The sequence below is a fragment of the Pleurodeles waltl genome, chromosome 4_1 (genome assembly GCF_031143425.1).
Source record: "Pleurodeles waltl isolate 20211129_DDA chromosome 4_1, aPleWal1.hap1.20221129, whole genome shotgun sequence".
NCBI classification, from domain to species: domain Eukaryota; kingdom Metazoa; phylum Chordata; class Amphibia; order Caudata; family Salamandridae; genus Pleurodeles; species Pleurodeles waltl.
In genome coordinates this window covers 517883997-517907184 of record NC_090442.1, presented here as the reverse complement: position 1 = coordinate 517907184, position 23188 = coordinate 517883997, and the positions used below count along the sequence as shown (strand labels likewise).

The window sequence follows — 23188 nt, the reverse complement described above, 5'->3', positions numbered from 1 at the left end:
CATTGAATGGGCTTTGGCACAAGTGCCTGCATTATACCGAAATCACGTGGGATGGGATAAAGAATCCCCCTACCATGTAATTCCAATTAAAAGTGAACCTCAGCCACAACCACAGTATCCTATAAAACATGAGGCAAAAGCACCAGTGAGAGAAATACTCACACAATTAGAGCACCAGGGTGTGATTGAACCCTGTGTCGCGCCAATGAATAACCCAATATTCCCCGTATCTAAACCAGACCATTCATACAGAATAGTCTTAGACTACAGACATTTAAACAAGTCATACACACACCTATGCTATCCAAAATTGGCATAGCACAGCACTAATGAACAATATAGTGCGTAAAAAATACAAAACAACACTAGACATTTCTAATGGGTTTTTCTGCCAGAATATAGCACCTGAGAGTAGAGACTTAACAAGTTTCAGTGCACTAGGCTCCCAGAAAAAATTCAGTTGTTTACCTCATTGGTATGAGAACAGCCCAGGACTGTTTGCGGCTCGTGTCACTGCTATTTTGCACAAGATTGACCCTGAAGCATTGTCCTATGTGGATGATATCTATCTCACAGATGATGAATTACTACAACATTTAAGACGGGTAGCCTGCATTGTTGTAGGGTTTGCTGAATTTGGACACAAATGTAACTCCAATCACTATTGGGTTTCCTAAATTTTGGCAGAACCTACATTCCAGATTATGCTACACGCATAAAACATTTATATGACTTAATATGTCACGATTTTTCAAGTAAATTCTGCACAATTGAACATACACATATACTTTGAGAGTTGCAGACAGATATGCTTGTAGCACAACACCTACATACGAGGGACAACAAAACACATTTGGTCATCAGAGTAATAGCTGGGGCCATCAGTTTCACCTATGTGACGTTTAATTGGACCGGTTTCGGGGTTTCACCCCTCATCAGCCGAGCTAGCTTGAATCCAGTGACATGGGAAGCACGGGACCCACGTCTGGGCATACACTTACCATTTAGGGCGACAAATGCAAAAAGAACAAGTGATGGACAGAATGCTGAACAATGTCAAACATTCACCCCCATTACAGAGATCTGGGCCTAAATCCATTGTTTTTTTGATGCCCTTGCCATTTCAGTTTGGACCCAGCCATATGCAAATCAGTCTTGACCCTGTTCCCCATGGAAACACGAAACCGGTCCCAGGATGCTTGTTTCCAGTCCTTGGAAGGCCTGGCCTAGCAGTTCGGGCTGGACTGTTCCCATGGGGAACAGGGTCAAGACTGATTTGCATATGGCTGGCTCCAAACTGGAATGGCATGGGATTTAGGCCCAGATCTCTGTACTGGGGGTGAATGTTTGACATTGTTCAGCATTCCATCCATCACTTGTTCTTTTTGCATGCTGGTGTGGTGGCTACAATTTCGATCTTACAGGCCCGTTATTGGTGGCCGGGTCTCTATAAGGAGACTAAGCAGTATGTCCTTTGTTGTGACATCTGTCAACAAATCAAAGTTTCCACGGCCAAGCGCCCGTCGCAGACACCACTCTTGATTTCAAACAAACCATTACAATGTGTGTACTTGGACCACTGCGGTCCCTTAGCACCTGATAGTGCACATAAATATATTTTAGTAGCTGTTGATTCATGCTCCAGGTTTATATGGGTGTGGCCAAAATGCTTAGCTGACGCTCGGACTGTTATAAAAGATTTGCGAGTCTTTATTGGTACATATGCAGTTGCGGCTTTCCATTCGGACCAGGGTCCTGCTTTTGCCTCAAGGGCATTCAGGGACTCCATGGCTTAGTTGGGGTCCAATTCTAGTACTGGTCTCCATTTCATCCCGAGAGAAATGGTGTTGTGGAGCGATTAAACCGCGATTTAAAGCAATCCTTAACAGCCAGAGTCTTAGGTATGGGTCATAGTTGGCTTAACCACCTGTATGGAGTCCAGAGAGCACTAAATAATCTGCCTAGAAGGTCCCTGGGGGGTTGTACTTCATATGAGTTCCTGTTCGGAACTCAAATGTATGTTCAAGATCTTGATGGTCCTGGCATGGAGGCAGCAGGAACACCTTTTTGCATAAATGAACGTGTCACTGTCTTACAGGAATTGCAACAGTTCTGTGATGATAATCCTTCCAAAAGTGCCGCCTCCACAGGAATTAAGGATGTGCCTGTAACATCTACCGGCTGGATTCCCAGAGGTGGGAATCTTGTACGTGAAAAAGTCACAGTGAAAAAGGAATTTGGCCCTTCTTATCGAGCACCAGTCCCTGTACTAAGGATACACAGTACCAGAACTGTTATTCTACCACCGTTGGCAGGTGCCAAAGAAAATCATTTTGTCTCCATTGACAATGCCAAACTACACCATGTGGCCGATCCTGCACAGCCGACCAAGAGGAACAGCCAGTAGTTCCCGAATCCCTCACACTACTGGTGAAGAAGTTCCTCTACAAGTTGTTTACACCAACACCGACACCTCTCCGAGCTTCGGGAGGGTGGAAGATTATCTGGCATTAGTTCCACTAACGTCAACTAATTTAGAAACATTTGACCAAGTCAAATCGACTCCAAGACAAACGGATGCTGCTGTCTATAGTGTGCCACCGCAGGAAACACCAACTCCACCACTTACAACGGCTCTGCCATTTGCACTAACTGCCTCTGGTTATTTTGCCGACTTCATCGATGATTTCTCAGACTCATTTGCCTCTTCGAAAGCTGATTTGTCAAGTACACGTAAGTTAATAAACTGGCTTAAAGAAACTTATTTTATTTTTCCATGGAACTATCTATGGCTCTCTTTGACTGTCCGCCTTTCTACTTTGGATTAGTTTTGTTATTACCTTTTTCTTGTTAATACATGGTAATTTTTTACCTCAAAGATCAACAGTTGCAATGGTGGAGGAGGTTTTGAAACCACATTTTTCATCACATAAAGTCCGAAGAGACTTATCCTTTGTAAACATTTCCGCAGTGCCAATTCCCAATGGGATTGTTTGATAATGTTTGATATATATGGTCCAACAGAAGTTATTCCAATACTGTACGTGTTTAAATTATCGATGAATGATATAATAATACCAGGCATTGTTTCTGATGATTGGAATGTGAAAACAGTTGATTCTATGATGAGTGAATTGCAATATTATACTGCCTTTGGAAACGAAGATGTTTACCAATTTAAAGAAAATGATGGTGATATGTTTTGCTATAATTATTATGGGCACCATTTCATACATAGAGCTAGCAGTCCAAAAACTGTTTTCAATTACACGCAATGGGAATATTGCCCGACTCTGCCTCAAGGGAGTTCCAAAACATATTCTGAAAAGTTTATACATTTTTCTGGGCACAATCAAAAGAATGCTGAGTCATATTCTTTTAAAGTACCTCCTACTAAGGATATACATGTGTTATTGACCAATACAAAATTTATGTATTCGGAATCCTTTGTTTCCCGGTTACCAATAGAAGGCTATGAATATTGGCTCAAATCAATTGACCTGAAAAGTGTGTGGGGAACAAGAAATTGGCTAATTAAGGGAAAGGAAACATTGTTTAGAGCATGACTCATTCCTGTAAAAATGATCTTTTTAAATGAAACAGTACAACAGACAAGTTGTTTCGGCTTAGCTAAAATGAGGGAATTAAATATGTCCAGTATACCTGCACCCACAAAGTTTTATAAATGGCACAAATATACAAATGCAACTGAAAATTAGTTTGAAGAGTGGGTCCAGAATGGCCTGTCATTTATATATGAGACTGTATTGTGAATGAGAAAACCAGAAGTGACCTGAGTGACCATGACTTCCCTGAGAAGCCTAATATGTAATGTGCTCAGCTGACCAATCATCCCTATCCTCTGGTAGAGATGAGTCACTGCTAGTTACCCGGAGCAAAACCCAGATTTGGAGCGATAGGTGTCACCCACAGTGGGTCAGACTCAGTCTACCACACCGTGGACGATCAGCCATATATAGAAATTCAATAATCATGGTTTTTAATCCTTTTATGAATACACCAAACAATGTTTATGATCTCGGTATGAAAAACAAATGTTTATCACCCCTATTTCAGACACATTTTCATAATTCACTTTATTTATTTGTTTCAGCAATCGCTCATTGTACATTTGCAGAATCCTGAACATTTGAGAAGAACATATCGACAGGGACATCTTTTTGTAGCAGAGGCTTTGCAAGTACTTGTACGTGCAAGTTCTGTGGGTAGAGACTCACTAGATTTTAGCACCCCATCAATATCTTCCCAACCAAATTCACACACATGTTTCTCTACATATCTATGATCCAAAACATTACACAACTTCTGATCAAGTAGAACGCTTTTTTGATGTACCCACACACAGAATATGATGTTGGTGGAAGGTCAATTAGCAGGACTGATATCTTGAACTCACTATACCGAAGATCGTCAAATGTGCAACAGTCAGAACTTGTTTTACGCACACACAAAGTATTTTTATACATCTTTAAAGTCACATTCTTCTTCTGTCTCGGCATATCGTTTTAGAAACTTCACAGGTTCAGCAGCTAAAGCTCCAAGCTTTGTTCCAATTTTGCTCATAATGTTATCACTTATAAGAATATGTGCTTTGATAAGAATACTGGACGTCTCTGGTTCAAAGTTCTTGTACAGAGTATGAAGTGGGATTAAATGTCTTTTCTCGCCTGTTCCATGCCATATCCATAACTCTGACAGTCCTTAACTTGTGAACCTTTAAACAAATCTAAGTAGCAGAATAATAACATGTGTGTCACACTCAACATGTGACACAACATAAAGGTCAGCTTCCTCCAATTTGCTGTTATGTTCTTGAAAAATATGGCCCGTACCTCTTTAATATATCTCTGCAGGCACCAACTCCTCAATGACAATCATTTCAATTGTAATAATTGAAAATTCTGTGTTCACTGAAGCATTAGCAACGTTTTGGTGAGTTAACACCTCCAAGTTCATCTTGTTCGATGTTGATGACCAGAATTTATCAAGTTGCACAGGTATAGCTGTCAAATTGTTGATGTAGGGAAGGTCCATTATTCCACTTGTAGACATTTTTCTGATTCTCTCATATTCTTTGACAGACAGTTCAAGATAACAGACAATGTGCAGTTTTTGCAAGGTGCACACTGACTTAGATATCTGTACAGCAATCTGAACGACTTTTCTGAAGTTTTGCATGGATGAAATCTCAACTATTCAAAATTGAAGCATGTAGTCCACAATAACAGCAGTTTTCAGTGACAACACATTTTTCGAATTGAAATTCTTCAGGTGAAAGTTTTTTTTTTGTTCTTGTATGAGTTTGTGCTTCATTGGGTTGGTTGCAGAATCTCTATTAAAAAATGAGCTTATTGGAAGAAGATCATGCAACAGAAAATCCTAAGATAAATTAACTTTTCTTTTGCTACATCCATCTTTCTATGTGCTTGTGAAAGTTGTTTTTTGGACCCTGTTTGGTAGTGGCTAAATGGACGAAACTCTGAATATGGCAATTAAAGAGTGGAAGTTTAGTTTTAGTGATTATGTCAAACAGATTTTTCTCTTTCAATACAAATCTCTCCAGTTTCAGTTTTGCAAATAATTTTGATCCATGTTCCAGAACATCTAGTAAACATGTCTTTATATTGTGTATCCATTTATTGCTTGGTCACAAAGTTGTGTAGTTGCATAGGTTCAGTCATTTCAAAGGAGTTTCATCGCTGCTGCATTAAATGAAAAAGTATTTCAACATATTTATTAAAATGTCACCCTCGCTTTTCCACATGTTTGTGGTGAGGAACAGTTTCACAATGGTCCATTCATTTTGAATGTGTCATCTCTCTGAAAACATTGCAAATAGAAAGGACTTCATGGTAAACCAGCTTCCACTAAGCAACCTATTCACTTTTATGTGTCAGACCAACAATTCCCTTGGAGCCTTTCTGTGATCTCTGGATCGTCTGTTCCAGTTTCAAATCTGGAGCCATAGCATTGAACCTTCCCTCTCTGTCTTTCAACACAAAATGTCTTTGGATTAATTTTCTGTAGCGGTATGTTTTTTTTTATCTCTAGCTTCTTCACTCTTTCCAAAAACCAGGACCCATATCTCAGGTAGTTTATGCAATCACATTGCATGAAACTCAGTAATCAGTGACTCCACAGTGTTCATGTGCATCTCCCAATCACCTTTTCGATCAGCATGTACCACGTTTTTCACTAGAGTCATCATATGTAGAACATTTCTGCAGTACTTTTAAATTTTTGATTTTTCTTCACGTTCTTTGGCAAAATCTACAAACATGGTTTTCAGGTTTTATGATTTTGAACTGAGTGTATTGGACATTGCCTGGCTTTCATTGTGTCTTTTGAATAAAGTGCACCCTGTGCCTTGTTCACTTCTGAGATAAGATATGCAAACCTAATTTGATATTCTTGGTCCAGAAAGCATTCCAATGCAATGTTTCTATGCCCTCAGATATGATGAGCATAGCTTGTAACAAACTGTAACAAACAAACATAATGAGTTCCGCTCAATATTGACTGGAATGTTTAGCTTCAAAAGATTTCACACTCGATAAGTGTATTGTCTATGCCGCATCCATTGAGATGTTTTCTTACACACCGCAATGCCACTTTTGTCATTTGGAAAATGCCCATCAGTGGATAGAGATCAACAAATTCTACTGGATTGCTAAAAAAATGACAGCTATAATATGGAAAACACCATCACAGAAAATTAGCAGGATAGGCTGGTCTTCAAACTGAGTACACACATTTCAGCCTTTTTTTGAGCTGTGTATATTGTTGCATAGTTTGTGACTGGAGATGGTATTACTGGTAAAAACTCAACCTTCTTCATTAGGATGGTATTCTAGGAGATCTTGGAATGAATTCCAGCCCACAGAGGAACTGGCTTTTCATCAGCCTTCAGTCTGCATTGAATTAGCAATATGATGAATTTAGTTAATTCAGCCTTGCAGACTGCAGCACCAGGTAGAACAATAGCCACGTCCTCAGCCACTTTGAAACTTTCTGGTAGACTGGGATGTGTTAATGGCTTATAGTGATTTTGCACATGTTGATAAGGCAACTGGGTTATAGGTTTGCAGTTTTGTTTGTGAATGCCTACAGCTGACAGCTTGGTTTCCAGTGGCTTCTTCATTGGTTACGTCCTGAAAAAGCACTATGGCAGTATCATGTGTGATAGATGTTCCGGGCAGAGAAGAGCTGTCTTCAAAATCAAAATTATCAAGAACAGCAATTGCAAATCCTTTCCTGGTAAAGAGTCTTGGGAGTGGTGTGCTGTTGGATTCACAAGAATTTACAACATGAGCTGCTAACAAGTTCCTACTCCGTACTATGTCATAATTGATTGTGATCATTGAAGTGATTAGCTCTTTACTTTTGCTCTCGTCATTGATCGCGTGGGCAGTCATCATGTGTAGTGGAATTTTAATTTTGCTGCGATGTAATTAATAAAACATGAGTTGGAAAAGACAGTACATTTGCACAGCATGAGGCTTTTAGTTCATGGGATTGTCTTCCACTTCTTAGCTTGCATCTTCAAAGTCTTCCTCAATATTGACGGCTTCTGTTCTGAACTCAAAAACTTTAATTTGCAATTTTTGCTCTGCTGATAATAAACAATGATGTACAAAATGTTACAACAACATCAGGCATTCATGTTGACTCTAATGATTTGCGAAGCTCTAGGGCATCAAAAATGTTGTCATTACGTCCAAAATATAAATCCCCCACAATGTTTCTTAAAATGGTTCCTGCTGATTTTACTTCATCCTGTGATTTTATTTTGTTAGACAGACAAAAACAAATTCTGTCATTGTACATTCTCACCAGAAAAATCTTAATTTCATTATGATGGATCAATACAGTTTCATCAATGTTGGCCATTATTTTTCTGATCTCACTAAGTGTGAACCAGTAGCCAGCACTCATTTGCTTTTTCAGAGTGCAAACTTATCTGAAGGAAGCAGTTATGTTACTGCTGGAAGCTCATTGTACATTAATATTTTTTTGAATGTAGGCATGCATGGAGTTCGGGTGGGCAAGCAAATCCGATGAAAATACATTCACCTCACTGTTTGGATCAGCTACTCAGCTGAAAAATTATAAGGGCAATGGGTTTGGGTGTTGTCACTTTCCCAGAAGACCTTGATTTGGGATTCAATGGTTTATACCATCTTCTGATGATTTTTTCCAAGTGTTTTCCATTGTATACAACTTGTAGCACTTGTTGTTACAAAGATAAAATATTTGATCCTCTTCACCCATCATTTTCAATCTTTTGTGAACTTTGTCTTGCCATATTTCTGCAGCATCTCAAACTCCCTTCTGTCCATCTGCAGTTGATGGTAGCTTTTCTTTCGGATTAGTGTGGCATATGACACATTTTTCTTTGTTGAAGAAATCCTCAGATTTTGTAGTTAGTAACACTCTATCAAGAGGTAAAGATCCTCTGCTACCACCTGCTTTGCTCATGTTTATGAATTTGAATCAACAGGAAACATGAAACAAAAACAATATTAAAATAAATTACTAATACGATGACTAAAATATATCATTATAGAGCTGCCATTTTAGAAAATGGTGAACTCTGAGGAGTTATTTTCTTATTCTATAAGACTACTTGACCTCCAAAATCTATGTTTACCCATCAGACCTCAACATCTATTCTCTGAAATCTGAAATTGACAATGCGAGGAAGGCAATGTGACCAGAGCTACACAGCAAGTTTAATTCATGAAACATCTTTTTATAACCAGAACAGTGCTTTGTGGGTGAATGCAGCTTATAAAATTTATCTCCAGTAGTGCTGAGTGGCCATTTCACTGCAAGTGCATTGGCAACTCAAGTGCACGTCTCACTCCAGGAGCCCTGGAGCTTGAGCATTATCCTGCGCTATCTCGAAGCACACTGAGTGACAGCGAGTCATTGTGGCAGGATGGCAATCCTTGTGCTCTCCTGTGCTTCTCCTCCATTGTTTTGCATGTGCATCCTGTGCCACGTGTTTATGCAATGTAACCAACTTCAGGAAGAACATCGTCCCGGCACGTCGGTGGCCATCTTGCTTTGGGATCCAGCACATTGGCAGCAAAGTAATGAAGTACAGTTGTTAAAATGCCAGTTCCAGATTGAAGTGCTTTGGCGGTGAGCACGATTAGTAGCTTTCAAATGCCGATCCTGCATTGAAGTGTTTTCCAGCACTGTGAAGGGGTGCTATTCACGATTCAGCATTGCGAGGAGGTGTTGCTGCAGTGTGCAGCGGTACCTGCTTCAAAGATCGATGCATTGAATTGGTACAGTTTTTCTTGTGAAACAATTTATATGTGATGAACTACTGGTTATGAGACTGAAAAACTTGAGGATCTCATAGAGTATGAGCAGTTAGGACTAACAGTTTGTGTGAGAGTGAGTGGATGATAAAGAAGTGTGTAGTTATTATTGTAATTGTTCTTTATTGTACTTGCTGCATTTGCAATTTGTTTTACTGTCCTTTTCGGCACTTGTGTTAGCAGGCAAAATGTGACCACACCTCCTTTCAATACCATGAAGAAAATGGAAAACGTTTTTTACCCACTATGCCAGGGTGTGTGGTACGTCTCTAGGTGTTGAGAGAAAAATGTCTTTACTTGTGCATTGCCTGGGTCCTGAAGGGTAGGAGTTGTTGGAGTATTTGCCTGAATTGTCCATTGATGATGCCAAATGTCAGAGTGAATATGAAATTTCCCTTATAAAACTTGATTTATACTACTTGTCAAAGCTAACCACCATTCTAGAGTGATATCATTTTGGAAGAAGGATGCAGCCTGTAGGTCAGTTGAGGGGTATGTTCCAGCACTAAGGAAGCTAGTTTCCACACGCAACTTTGGTGCAGCTACTAATGAGACATTGCACAACAAATTTATGGTAGGATGTATGTTGGACAAAGCAAGGGAGACTTTGAGGCTGAAGAATAATCCCACTCTCAATGAAGTAATAACGACATCGAAAATGTGAGCATTGGCAAGTGTTTGTGGAAGCTATTTGTAATCAGAAGTTTGATGATGAAAAGAAGGAAATGGTGCATGTGGCGAAATCTAAAGGGATTCTATCTGTTGCAGTTCAGCAAGAAGAAACGGTGATGAACAAATTTCAAATTAAATGATTTAGGTGTGGAGATATCGGACATATGACAAATTTCAGAGACTGGCCTAGATGAATAGCTACATGTAAAACATGCAAGAGAAAACGGCATTTTAGATTCTGTTGCAGATCTGAGAAAAACATGAAAAATGTGAGAAGCATGATTCTGATCCTGATTGTGTGGAAATAGTTTTACAAATAAGTGATGGAGAGAGTGAAGAGTTGTTTGAGGTGCTGCAAATGAATGGCTCTTCAGAAAAAAATTATTTGATTCTGGGGCGCAAATAACATTAATATCAAGGATGTTTTTTTTAAGAAAATTGGAAACGCTCAGTGAGGTTGGTGAAACTGGATATTAAACCCAAAGGTTATGGAGGACAGCCTATCAAGTTGATGGGTTACTTTTGGGCAACTATTGCGTTATGTATCAGAGTGGTTCCAGCTAAGATTTATGCGCCAATTGAGAGGGATTCCTTGATTAGCTGCTTCAATCAAAGAGAAATATCTGTGCTGCTTGACCCAAATGAGACATCTTCAGTTAAGCCTAAAGATGGTTGGGTTGCGAAGAAAAGAGCTATGGCATCAATGTTTGACAATCAGAGTGAAGAAAATAAGGTATCAAAAATTGACAATGTGCCAAAAACAACTAATTATGAGACACAGTTCCCTTAGGTCTTTCAAAAGGAGCTAGGACATCTGACGAATTATGTGCACCGTATAAAACTTAGGTCTGGTGTGATTCCAAAGGTGGGTAAAGGGAGAAGCGTATCAATAATGGTTAAGGACTCAGTGGTTCCAAGTTCTCCATTTTGGCCCCTGTATTTCGTTGCCACTAAAAATCAGGTTGACCCCTTGTTACACCAGATTCAGACAGCTTCTGAAAAAGGGTCTGTTTAAACAGGCATACGGCTAGGTTGAAGATGTTGTACGGGCAGGTTCTGTTTTTCTAGTGCCAAGAAACCTTCTGGTGGATGTCTGCTTTTACAAATATCCTTAACATAACATAACATGACTTGGGAAGTGGAAATAACTGAATAGGTGTTGTCAGTGGTGATAGCTTGGAAGGCTATTGGTGAGGCAAGACTGTGCGTAGATTCGAGGGAGTTAAACAAGGCAATGGTGGCGGATTTTTATCCATTACCAAATATCACTTAAATGCTGTACTGTCTGGTTGACACAAAGGGGGTCATTCTGACTCTGGCGGCCGGTGGCCGCCAGGGCCACCGACCACGGGAGCACCGCCAACAGGCTGGTGGTGCTCCCACGAGCATTCTGACCGCGGCGGTTCAGCCGCGGTCAGAAGCGGAAAGTCGGCGGTCTCCCGCCGACTTTCCGCTGCTCGGGGGAATCCTCCATGGCTGCGGAGCGCGCTCCGCAGCCATGGGGATTCTGACACCCCCTACCGCCATCCTGTTCCTAGCGGGTCTCCCGCCAGGAACAGGATGGCAGTAGGGGGTGCCGCGGGGCCCCTGGGGGCCCCTGCAGTGCCCATGCCCATGGCATGGGCACTGCAGGGGCCCCCGTAAGAGGGCCCCGCAAAGTATTTCAGTGTCTGCCATGCAGACACTGAAATACGCGACGGGTGCAAACTGCACCCGTCGCACCCCTGCAACTACGCCGGCTCAATTCTGAGCCGGCGTCCTCGTTGCAGGGGCATTTCCTCTGGGCCGGCGGGCGCTCTTTTGGAGAGCGCCCGCCGGCCCAGAGGAAATGTTAGAATGGCCGCCGCGGTCTTGTGACCGCGGTGCGGTCATTTGGCGGCGGAACCTTGGCGGACGGCCTCCGCCGTCCGCCAAGGTTAAAATCAGGCCCAAAATGTCTTTCTTCATTAGACTTGACTCCAGTGTACCACGAGATATCAGTACATCCCCAGTTGCAAGAATTAACTTAGTTCATCAGGCCTTCTGGATCATACAAATACGTACAGATGCCTTTTGCGTTAATTTCTGCCTCTGCAGTTTTTTAAGAGGGTGGAAGGGCATGAGCTAGAGGGGGTTGATGGTGTGAAGATATACATACATGGAAGGACACAGGAAGAGCATTATCTTAGGTTGTGTGAGTTGTTAAGGACACTGAGTGATAGCAGGCTCATTTTAAAGCATGATAAATTCAGATTTAGTGTGACAGAAATAGCGTATCTTAGACACTTAACTACAGCAGATGGAATTCAACCGAAAGAGGATTAAGTGAATACAATCAAGGAAATGCCAAGTCCTACCACTAAGGATGAGCTGGTGAAATACATTTTTGGGAACTGTAGACTTTTATAGCAATTTTGTTCTTCGTTTTGCAGAAGGAAGGATGTAATGGCATAAGGGAATTGTTGAAGAAAGTTGTGGAGTTCATGTGGTCAAAGGATTGTGAGAGGAAGTTTGAAGCGGTGATGAGCAATTTGTGCAGGGCATAGAGCATGTGTATTTTCAAGCCAGGTGCTAAGACCATCTTGAGGATGGTTGCTAGTACAAAAGGTCTGGGTGCAGTGCAGGAGCAAGTAACTGCTGGGAAAGTGAACATGATTTTTTCATGTCTAGAGCATTGCATGGAGCTCAGATCATCTATTTGGCCATAGAAAAGGAGGCTCTGGCTGTCTATTGGACAGTAAGAGAGTGAAGAAATCCTTGAGGGGCAGCCCATTTGGAGTAAAACGGATCATAAACCTTTGAAGGAGGTTTTTTGTAAAAAGGGAATTGATTCTATCTCTAATACGATTCGAAGATGGGTGGTAGCACTGCAAGAGTTTGATTTTGTTGTCTCGTATGGACCTGAGGTTATGAATACTACTGCAGATTGTTGTTCTAGGTTGCGTGTGCATGAGTGTTAGTAGAAAAGGTGAAGTATTGGAGGATGAGTTTGGTGATGAGTGTGAAGATGTGCATGATATCAGGTGGTATAATTCAAGAACATGAATGGAGGAAGGAAAAGGAGAATGATAAACAGTTACCTTAGGTAATGCGTAGGTTGAAGAACGGACAGTCTGAAGAAGATAAGGTGTGTATTGATTTAAAGGGATTTGGGCAAGTGAGAGATGAACTTCATTGGAGGATGGTTTTGTGAAGAGAGGGGAAAGACTAGTCCCGCCAGGTAAGGTGAGGATGATACTGATTGGTAGTGTTCATGAAAACCATCCAGGTATATTTAAGACTAAAGAAAGAGTTTGGGAGAATTACTGATGACTGGGCATTGATGTCTTGATTGAAAGAGTGGTGCATGAGTGTATTAAATGTGGAAAGATCGACATGATTTTAAAGTGTACAACACAACCTATGGTGATCAGAGAAATGGTACGTGGCTCTTGAGGTAGCACTAGATATTGTGGGTCAGATCAGAGTGTCAATTGGTGATATATTTATCATCACGTGCATGTGCTCCCGGTGGTCTGAGCTGGAAGTGTTAAACTCAGTGTAAACACGTGGTGATGTGTTATTTTTGGAAGAGAGGGGCTTCCTGTTTCACCTTTAATGGATAATGGCATGCAGCTAACATCCAAAATGATTGAGGAGTTTTTGAGTGAGAGGTGTATTAAGGATAAAAAAAGAAAAATGAGTGATTGAGCACTTTAATAAGGTTGTTAAAGACTACATACAGTATGCAGTGGCCAATAGTTTGAATTGGGTAGAGGAGCTCAAGAGAAAGGTTAATATGTACAATAACTCCTCACTCCTCAACAGGAGCTATGCCTTTTCTGTAATTAAAGAAGAGATCTCCTAATAGCATGGTGAGTCCGGCATGAGTTAATAGAATGAAAATGCTGGGATCTAAGGAAGCAACTAATGATGAGGAATTGAGAAGGGAGAAAGAATTGTGGATGGAAAAAGGGAATGGGATTCTTAGGAAGAGATATGAGTATTTTGATAAGCAGATGGCTGTGAAAAGTACAAATGTCAACATTGGGGATTGGGTGAAGATAAAAAACAAGAAGAAGAGGCTTGATGGAAAATGTACTCAATCTCTAAGTCATTAAGGTGTTCACAAATGCAATTAAAACTGAAGACCATTTCATTTTGAATGTGGCAAGGATTGCTCTTTGGTAACATGCTACATACAATGAACTTGGCACAAAAGACAGGCAAAGGTCTGACAATGTCTGCACTGAATAATCTTTTGATGGTGGTGAAATACAGGTTATCAAAAGGAAAAGTTCACATGCTAGTAGCAGACCAATCTATCTTAAGGATTTTGTGTAAACTTTGATTCATATTTCTAATTTGCCATGGATAGTAGAATTGGATTGTAGAATTTAATCTGTTTTACTTTGTATTGCTGAGGAAGTGTGTGGTATGCTATGTTATTCATTCTGGAATAGTAGTGTACTGCATCCTCCAGAATGCGAATGTGAGAGAACTGAGACTGGGAAGCTGGAGTGGCTCTGATCGATGGGACCTTTGTATTGGAGTTCTCTACTTGAATAAAGAAAGAAATACTTTATTGTGGAGTCTTGATAGTTTCACAGCTGTCAATTACATCAAAAGGCACAGATTCTCACTAGTGGTGCTTTGTAGTAGCAGTGCTCGGCACTAGATCCACCCAGCATAGTTCCTCCACACTTTTCTATGACCAGCTGTCAATGAGAGAGCTGCAGATAGCATTCCCCTGTGGTGTTATTTAATCTATCACCTGAACTCCAGCACATATATTGTCAGGCTCCACAGCTTAACATGGGGTTGACTAGTATTTACTTTCCAATCACTCTCAATTATAACCTGAATTGCTGCTTTGGCATTGACAAGGTGAGGGCTCAAGCCATTAAGTATCAGGATGGCACTTGACACTGAGAGAATGCCAGTCTTGAATAAACTCAAGATGCAGGTTGAGGTTGACTCAATATGAGGAAAATGTTTATTTTCACCCCCCCTTTAGTAACCACGTTGCATGCTGGGCACTGGAATTATACTGGTTCTGGATAATCTCAAGTACTCTGTTTGAGGTGTTAGAGGGGTCGGGGAATGAGACATGCCAGCCCCCAATTTTCCCGTTGTGTGGTTCAAGGGACTTAATTTGCTTAATACTGTCCATGAATCATCCCTTATTGACTTTTTGGGCAAATTATCTATCCCATTCCTAATCTGGCCTAATGTTACAGTGGACTAATATAACACATTTTTGCCAATGCAAGACTTATCCATTCAGAGAATTCTAGGGATGTTTGTGATGAAACTAGATTTTAGGCAGGGCATGTTTACCAGTGATCTCTTCACCCTGTGGCAGAAAGAATGCCAAATAATTGTTCAGGTGGGTATGGGGCTGATTAGGTGAAGAACTGACCTGCCGGTGGTCCACACCTTCCACCCTTACCTTGGGGTTGCTTGCTGTCTTATGTTTCAGGGGATAATAGAGCTGGTTAGGAGAGCTGACCTGCTGGTGGTCCAGGCCTCCTTTCCCTACCCCTTCCCCTGGGTTAGCCATGGTTTTATATTTACATAGAGCGTGAACGGTTTGGTCATGGTTGCCCGGAGCAGGCATGGTGCAATAAGAAGTTCCCTACTGGTTTTATAAATATGCAATTCATCTTTATCATGATGTCACATTCAGTATTGTACAATTCTTTGTTATGTATATATACACATTAGCTTTTGGTTCCTGCTCTCAAGAGGGAAAGTAAACAGGAACATGTGTGAATTTTCATTACAATACTAGGTGTCATGATGTGATTAATCTTGGGGGCAAGGCCACTCGGCAATGGAGTGAGAAGCATTGATTTGGAGCTCCTGCTAATACTCCCTCATCAGTATCCATCCTGCTGAATGCAAAAGGCCTGGGGGGGCACTGAACGTTGCTTTTTGTCCTCAACTCCTCCCACAACCAGTCACTGCCAGAGGGATTCCACCAGACTTTGATGACAGTGCACACTGGATAGAGCTACTCAAGCCATGCAGTAGAAAAGATGACTGCCACAAGCCATGCCTGAAGGCCATGTGGCAACCACTGTGCTAGTGCCAGAGGACAGCTGGTTTGAAGGCTACCATCCTTTAATTTTGGATGCAATTCTGAAGGCCAGGAGTAAGCGATCAGAGAACCGACCGTTGGGAGGAAGGAGAGCTGCAGTGCTTGAGAGCTGCCGGCCGGAGCGAGAAACCAGCAGGACTGCCCATTGTCCCCTCGGACGGCCTCCAGATCACAAGGATTAACTAAAGAGTCACACCCTCTCCCCACGTAAGAAATTAGTGGCTTGCTAGGAGTCACATCGGTCCCCTCGGAGTGTCGTTGGGGCACCTTGATGGATCCCTGCAGATCTAGAAACCCACAGCGAGTGATTCACAACCATGGAAAGGATGGTCCAAACATTAGAATTGCAGATGGAGGACAATGAAAATAGATCAAGGGGAAATAATATTCCCATTGTGGGACTGCCTGAATTAATTGATTGGAGCGACATGCTGACCTTTTTGGAAAGGTGGCTGAGGGACAAAGTAGCCTTTGAGGGTCTCCCACCTTTCTATGCCTTGGAGATAGCTCACAGAGTTCTGGCATGACCCCCATTACCAGGGGAAGCTCCATAACCAGTGGTTGCAAGACTCCAACATTACGGAGATTGTGATCATATTATAGCTCAGGCCCGACAGAAGGGCAAACTTAAGCCTGAAAACAGAATGATAATATTTGCGAGCTTCACAATAGAAGTGCAAAAGCAACTGACAACATTCCTGAAAGCAAAGAATTGTCTTCATCATATGGGAGTGTCCTATGCTAGTTGTTTCCTGCTAGACTAAGAGCTGAGACTCCCCAAGGAGTACAGTTTTTCAAGCCCCCACAAGAAGTGTGGTAATGGATTGATCTGCATCCACAGGCAGATCTCAGCCATGAGTCCCCTAGGCGGAAACGTGGATGATGATGACTGAAACCTGGAAACAGAACCCCTTGCGTGCGTGCCCCCTCAGGAAAGGAGGCCAACAGAGCACAGCAAAAAGCCATAGATGGGGCAGAGAAGAGTGATGGAGGAGCCAGCCCATCCTCCAAAGTGGCAGACGATGCAGATCGCCAATCGGATTGGGACCAAGAATCAAACTCACTCACTGACACAGAAACCGAACTGCCTGAGGTGACACATGACACTGCTGATAAATTGATATGATGAGGACATGGTGATGTACCCCTTGGGTTCTTCAATAGGTTGAGCACATGCAGGGTTGGGACCAGGGGACATTGGAGATGCTATACAAGCCCTCTGGGCATGCACATAAGACTCCTTGTGCCTATTGGGATGAGGGATTGGCGTAAAGATTTACATCCCTTCTTGTTTGTTGTTGACGCGGGTGCACCCAGGCACATTTGAGTTCTGAGTGGACATTTGGATGGGTGGAGTACGTCTTCTTGTCCTGGGGCATAGGAGTTGGGGCATTTGTTGTTTGACTGTTAGGGATTTTATCAGGGGTCATACCTCGTCAGTGCCTCCCTCCCTAGCTCAAATTTGGACAGCTCTGAGTTTGGTCATGTTTGTGACGCGCTTGAATGCATTTCCTATACTTCCACACATAGGATGGTGATGCCTTTGGCTCACCAAATTATGTCCTGGAATATAAGGATGATGTTTACCATGACCAAGGGATACAAGGTATTTTTGCACTTTAATAGGTGGGGAGTTCAGATAGCACTTCTCCAGGAGATGCTTCTAACGGCTAAGGAAGGAACAGCACTGCAGCACCAAAGGTGGAGAGGGCAAGCATACTATACCACCTATGCATGAGGCACATTAATCTGGATAAGACATGGTACACCTTGCTAGCACACCAGGGCACGAGAGGGCAGATATGTGATGATCATGAGCTGCCTGAATGGGAGAGATATCACACTAATCAGCATTTATGCACCAAACATGAACCAGAGGGCATGTTTTGCTGAATTTTCATGTGTGCTAACCATCCACTTGTAGGCCATTCTCAACCCCCACTGAGCAATTATCCTATTATTAAACCACCCAGAGCATTTACAGCTGGGCAAACACAATGAGGACTTGTTGACTCCTGGTGAATATTACACCCACAGGACAGAGACTAATCTTTCTTCTCAACAATGCATGACCTCCATATGCACTTAGATGCATTTCTCTGTGCCTCAGATGCTCATAAAAACAGCAGAATATTTATCCCGAACCATAACTGATTGTAATCCAATCTTACTGACATGGACATGGGAAAAGATGCCGCCCTGCATTCCAATTTGGAAGCTGAAGCCAGAGTCCCTAGAGGACCCAGTTTTTGAGAGACTATAGGGAGCCACATAAGATAGCATTTCGAGATAACAATGGCTCTACCTCCTCCTTAGAAGTGGAATGGGAGACCTTTAAAGTAATACTTCAGGGCAGGAGTATAGCAATCACTGGAGGTTAGATGTATGTTAATAATAGAAATCTCAGCATCCAAAGTGGCATTGCGAAGGATTGAGCTGAGAAGACCAGGTAACCCAGAATTCCAAAGAAGCTTTTGGAAGCCAGAGAAAAAGTGTCAGAGCACATGAAGTTCCTAAGGTGTTTTGATTCTAAGGCGTATATGACTAGGGCTCACGCAGAACATGACTACAGTGGTATACTGCTGGCCTGGCTAGTGAACCCTGCTAAATGTTGCTTGGTGATTCTTGAAATCGAATCTGATGCCAGTCACAAATACTATCAGCAAGTGGACATTAATAAAGAGTTCCTGATTATTATTCTAAAATCTTTTGTAGCTTACTCACTTGTTCTATGACTGATATAGACCATTTTTTGGTACCTCTGATGTTGCCAACACTATCCCCTGGGGAGGCGGGAACCTTGGGTGGTAAGATTACGCTGCCAGAGGTTAGAGCAGCGATAAAAGCCATAGCTCGGGGAAAGACAAAAGGCACTGATGGCCTTCCAGCAGAGCTGTGTACCACTTATATAGAGGATCTGGCTTCTAAATTGGTAAACCTTTACAACACAGCTAAAGACACACCTTGTTACTGACCTCCACCAGCGAGACCGTGATAGTTCTTTTTCTCAAACCGGCACATATGAAAGGAGCTTACCTTCCCCTAATGATCAATGCTAAACATCAATTATAAGATACTCAGCAGGATACTTGCTACTAGGCTCCTCTCCCATATGACCACACTTATACATCCAGGCCAAGCAGGTTTTATCCCAGTTCGAAATACAGATGCTAATAAACAGAAACTACTTGCACTGCTAGATGATGACAGATATGATCGTACAAGGGTGGCAATATTGTCTGTGGATATAGAGAAGGGTTTTGGTAGCCTAGAATAGGCCATTCTCTACACAGTAATGATATGTTTCCAGCCGGGTGATGACTTTATAGGCTGGACTAAGCTATTCTATACGGCTCCCTCAGCTAGAATATGCACTGAGTGTTATGTGTCAGAATGTTGTCAGGTGGGTAGAGTGACCAGGCAGGGATGCCCACTCTCACCCTTGCTATTTGCTCTAGCAATGAGGGGCTGCCTATGCTAGAACTAAGGACCCCTACACGGGTATTGAAGGTGGAGGGCAGATATTTCAAATTGCCCCATACACTGACGATCTCCTGACCTTCTTGCATGAAGCAACAGTGGCACTGGTGGGCACCTGTGAGCTCTTAGATTGACTTGGACTGCATTTGGGGCTGCAAGTTAACTGGTGAAAGTCACAGGGGTTCCCTACACTGGTGAACCATTGTCATCCAAGGGAGGTAATAGAACAGCAATGGGAACCCCACTGCTTCCAATATCTGTGAGAAAACATCTTCCATTACCACAATGATTTGTTGGAAGGGAATATAGGTAAGGTGATCAGAGATCTTATGAGGAGCACATAGTTCTGGGAATTGGTCCCCCTATCTGTGGTGGGCAGGGTTGCACTACTAAAAATGGTAGCTCTTCTACAGCTGCTTTACTAGTTTGTGGTGCTGCCGGTGTGGATACCCCGAGCTATGTTTGGGGAACTGGATTCCATTATTATAGCCTTTCTTTGGGGATCCAGTGGAAGACGGGTGACTTTAACTACCTTGCAGAGACTAGTGAATGGCAGAGGGCTAGCATTGCCAGATTTCGAGACTTACTAATGGGCAGCACAGCTCCAGTGGCTGACACAGTGGGTGGTGGGTAGACCGAAACCTGGACGAGAGTGGAGACTCAATGTACCAGACCCCCACATACTAATTAAAGTGCTCATAACACTCAAGCACTCAAGCTGATGCTGGGCTCATTGCTTGCAGGGGAGTCGCACTAAAACCCCCTAGGTGCTGTAAGTACCTGCTAGCGCAGGTGTCTTTAATAAAATGTATTAATGAGTGTTTATGTATTTTGAATAATTAAGTTTATATAGAAATTTAAATAACGTAGAAAAATAATGCAAACATTTGAAAAGGTCATTTCATATTACATAGAGCAGTGATGCACTGGGGGGTGAGGATGGAAGCGCCACTGCACCTCAAGACCTGCCAATATATTATCACATCAGTTTGTACTTTTAAGGCTGTGACTGGCTTGCATAGATCAATAAGGTGGATCTGCTGCTACCTCTGACTATTCTCCATATCAAGTGAGAAGCACATGTGGAAAACCCAGTGCCGACAAAGACTGGACCGATATATTAGGAAGGGTATCCAGAGTGTCAAGAAATGCTCACTTTAAGTTAATACATTTTTACGTGATACATACGGCATATCTAACACCATGACATACTAATCAGTATTTTAATCCCTAAAGTGCCAGATGTCCAAGGTGCGGGGAGGCTGAAGCTGACTTCCTGTATATATATTTTTGGTCGTGCTCAACACTCACACTTTTGGGAGGAAATTACTCCTATACTCTCTGATGTCATTTAGAGGGAGAGAGCCCATGCGCTCCACAACATTGCCTTTTACGCTGGTTCCCACACACTGATAAAAAAAGCCACCAGCAGATTTCAGGGCCAAGCATTCCGTCTTGCAAAGCAGGACATTACTGGCGACTGGAAATCTCAGAATAGTCACCGGGTGGATGTAGGGCTAAGGGAACATGAGAGTGGGCTGGTTACAAAGGGGCAGTGCTGCTAAGAGAGGCCACAGGTGGCCGGGGCTCAGTGAAAATCACCAGAGACTGGGGAACATAGGTGGATAGTATGAGGCACTCAGATCCCTCTCCACTGGGAACTCTGGCTGGAACCCCCTAATTGCAGAGACTTATATCACAGATTCTTGGTACCCCTACTGCCACAATAATGCTTATTATGTACATATGAAATAGGCCCCCAGGGATTGCAGAGGTCTTAGATGGCCCCCAGAGTTACTTGGAAACAGCAGATCACACCCTGCCTACACCAACAACAGATGTCGGTATCGGAAAGCACGACGGTGATGGGCGGGTGGGAATGTTGGCTGGGTTAGTAATGTTTTGATGGTTCAGGTGAAATTGCAATAATGACTGTACAACTGACCACTCGTAATTACCAGGATGGTATGGTTTTCTATCAATGAAAATCAATAAAATCTGTTTTGAAATAATAATGTGTTTCAACCTTACTCTGTATGTTGAACAAGTTTAAAACTACTGAATGTGATTTGTGAAGTAAACTCAAGCTACACGATACATGGAATATCAACCAAGTTGTCCCAGTCTCTTGTTTGCCTCTCCACTGTATGATTGAGTTTGGGTCACCAATTCAAACCGTGCCCACACTAAGTTCTATGCCCCATTTTGCACACCACGAATATGTGCAGAAAGAATACAGTGCTGAAGGCTTTGAAGACAATAAGAGGATGTGTTTTCCTGGCAGCATGTCTCAATCTTTCACTTCACAGGGCATAATAACTACTCTTGCAAGTCAAACTTTAACAGATGTGCATCTCAGAATCCGCATCAGTGCTGCTCGGCTTTGGGCTTCTCCAGGCTGCTGGGCACGGAATCAGTTGAAACGGCGGACTTTGAAAGAAAGTGAAGCAATCTGAACCATTTACCATCAAATGTGCTTTTCAGGAGCCCCTAAATAAAGATGCGTAGAAACAGTTCAGGTATATTTTGCCAGAATTGAAAAGGTAAACGTCATACGTCATGCCTTGCTAACTACCATTCATGCCTAAATCGCTGTTAGCTCTTTTGCTGACAAAGTAGAACACTATTCTACATTCTTTGCGAAGTGGATGAAAACGTACACGTTTCATTATAGAAAAAACATGCATACCTCCTTCCATCTGTTGGCTTTCCACGAAGGACAGCGGTCAGCCCTGCAGGTCCTATGGCTTGGGGGCCTTTCTAAGTGCCTGCAGTTTGCGTCATCTAACTTCACAGTATCCTCTGAAGTACAATACACGTCCCGAAGCTTTACACCTTTTCCGCAAGTAACTGAACACTAAGAAAGAAAAGCAGATTAAATGTACGTCCTGTCGTTTTATACAGACAATGATACAATATGGTGCATGAAGGTCATTAAATGACTGTGTATAGGGCCTAACATTTTAAACACACTTACTTAAAAAAAATGATACCTGATCGTTTCAAAATAATTGACGCTTAAAACCAATGTTCTATGACAACGAAAGAGAGAATCTTTGCATCTTCATTATGTAGTCTTACACAACTACTACTGTAGTCCTAATCCCAAAATTACTGCCTCTGGAGGCACCAGTGACTCCAAAAGGGCAGAAATCATCTAATTATGGAATTTTGCGGAATAAAATGCATGAATCTGTGTTTTCACACAAATTCCCATGGGTTTCACCTGATATTTCACTTGAAGACTTTGCTTCCTTAAAGCAGACAAAGGTTGTCATTTAGACTTTGGCGTGTGCATCATATTCTATGGTATTTGTAATAAGGCGGGCCAGATAGCTGCCATGTTTGTGATGGTATAACCCATCTGCCAAACTTTAAATCTGAGTCAAAGTTCTATATGAAAGTATCCCAATCCAAGAAGTTACAGCAGATCTCCTCACCTCAATAGGAATGGTAACTTTCCATACTGCTCGATCAGGATTACCACTGCATCAGTAACAAAGCCCTGAATATTGGCAGTAATTTTAAAAGAAAATATTGGAAAGACTTTGGTCAGGTATGAGGTGGTTTAAAAGGTATGAGTAATTCTGTGTCAGAGTGGTGACCAGCAGATTAACATTAT

At 42.1% G+C, this 23188-nt stretch overlaps 1 protein-coding gene across 1 annotated transcript in view; it reads right to left on the bottom strand.

The window, feature by feature from the left end:
* The window catches only part of ADAMTS20 (ADAM metallopeptidase with thrombospondin type 1 motif 20), a 1292194-nt gene that overhangs the window by 189604 nt on the left and 1079402 nt on the right, over positions 1 to 23188 (bottom strand). The window contains exon 31 of the mRNA XM_069228834.1: positions 22256 to 22423. Coding sequence (XP_069084935.1) covers positions 22256 to 22423 — 168 coding nt within the window. The remainder of the gene's footprint in view (positions 1 to 22255; positions 22424 to 23188) is intronic.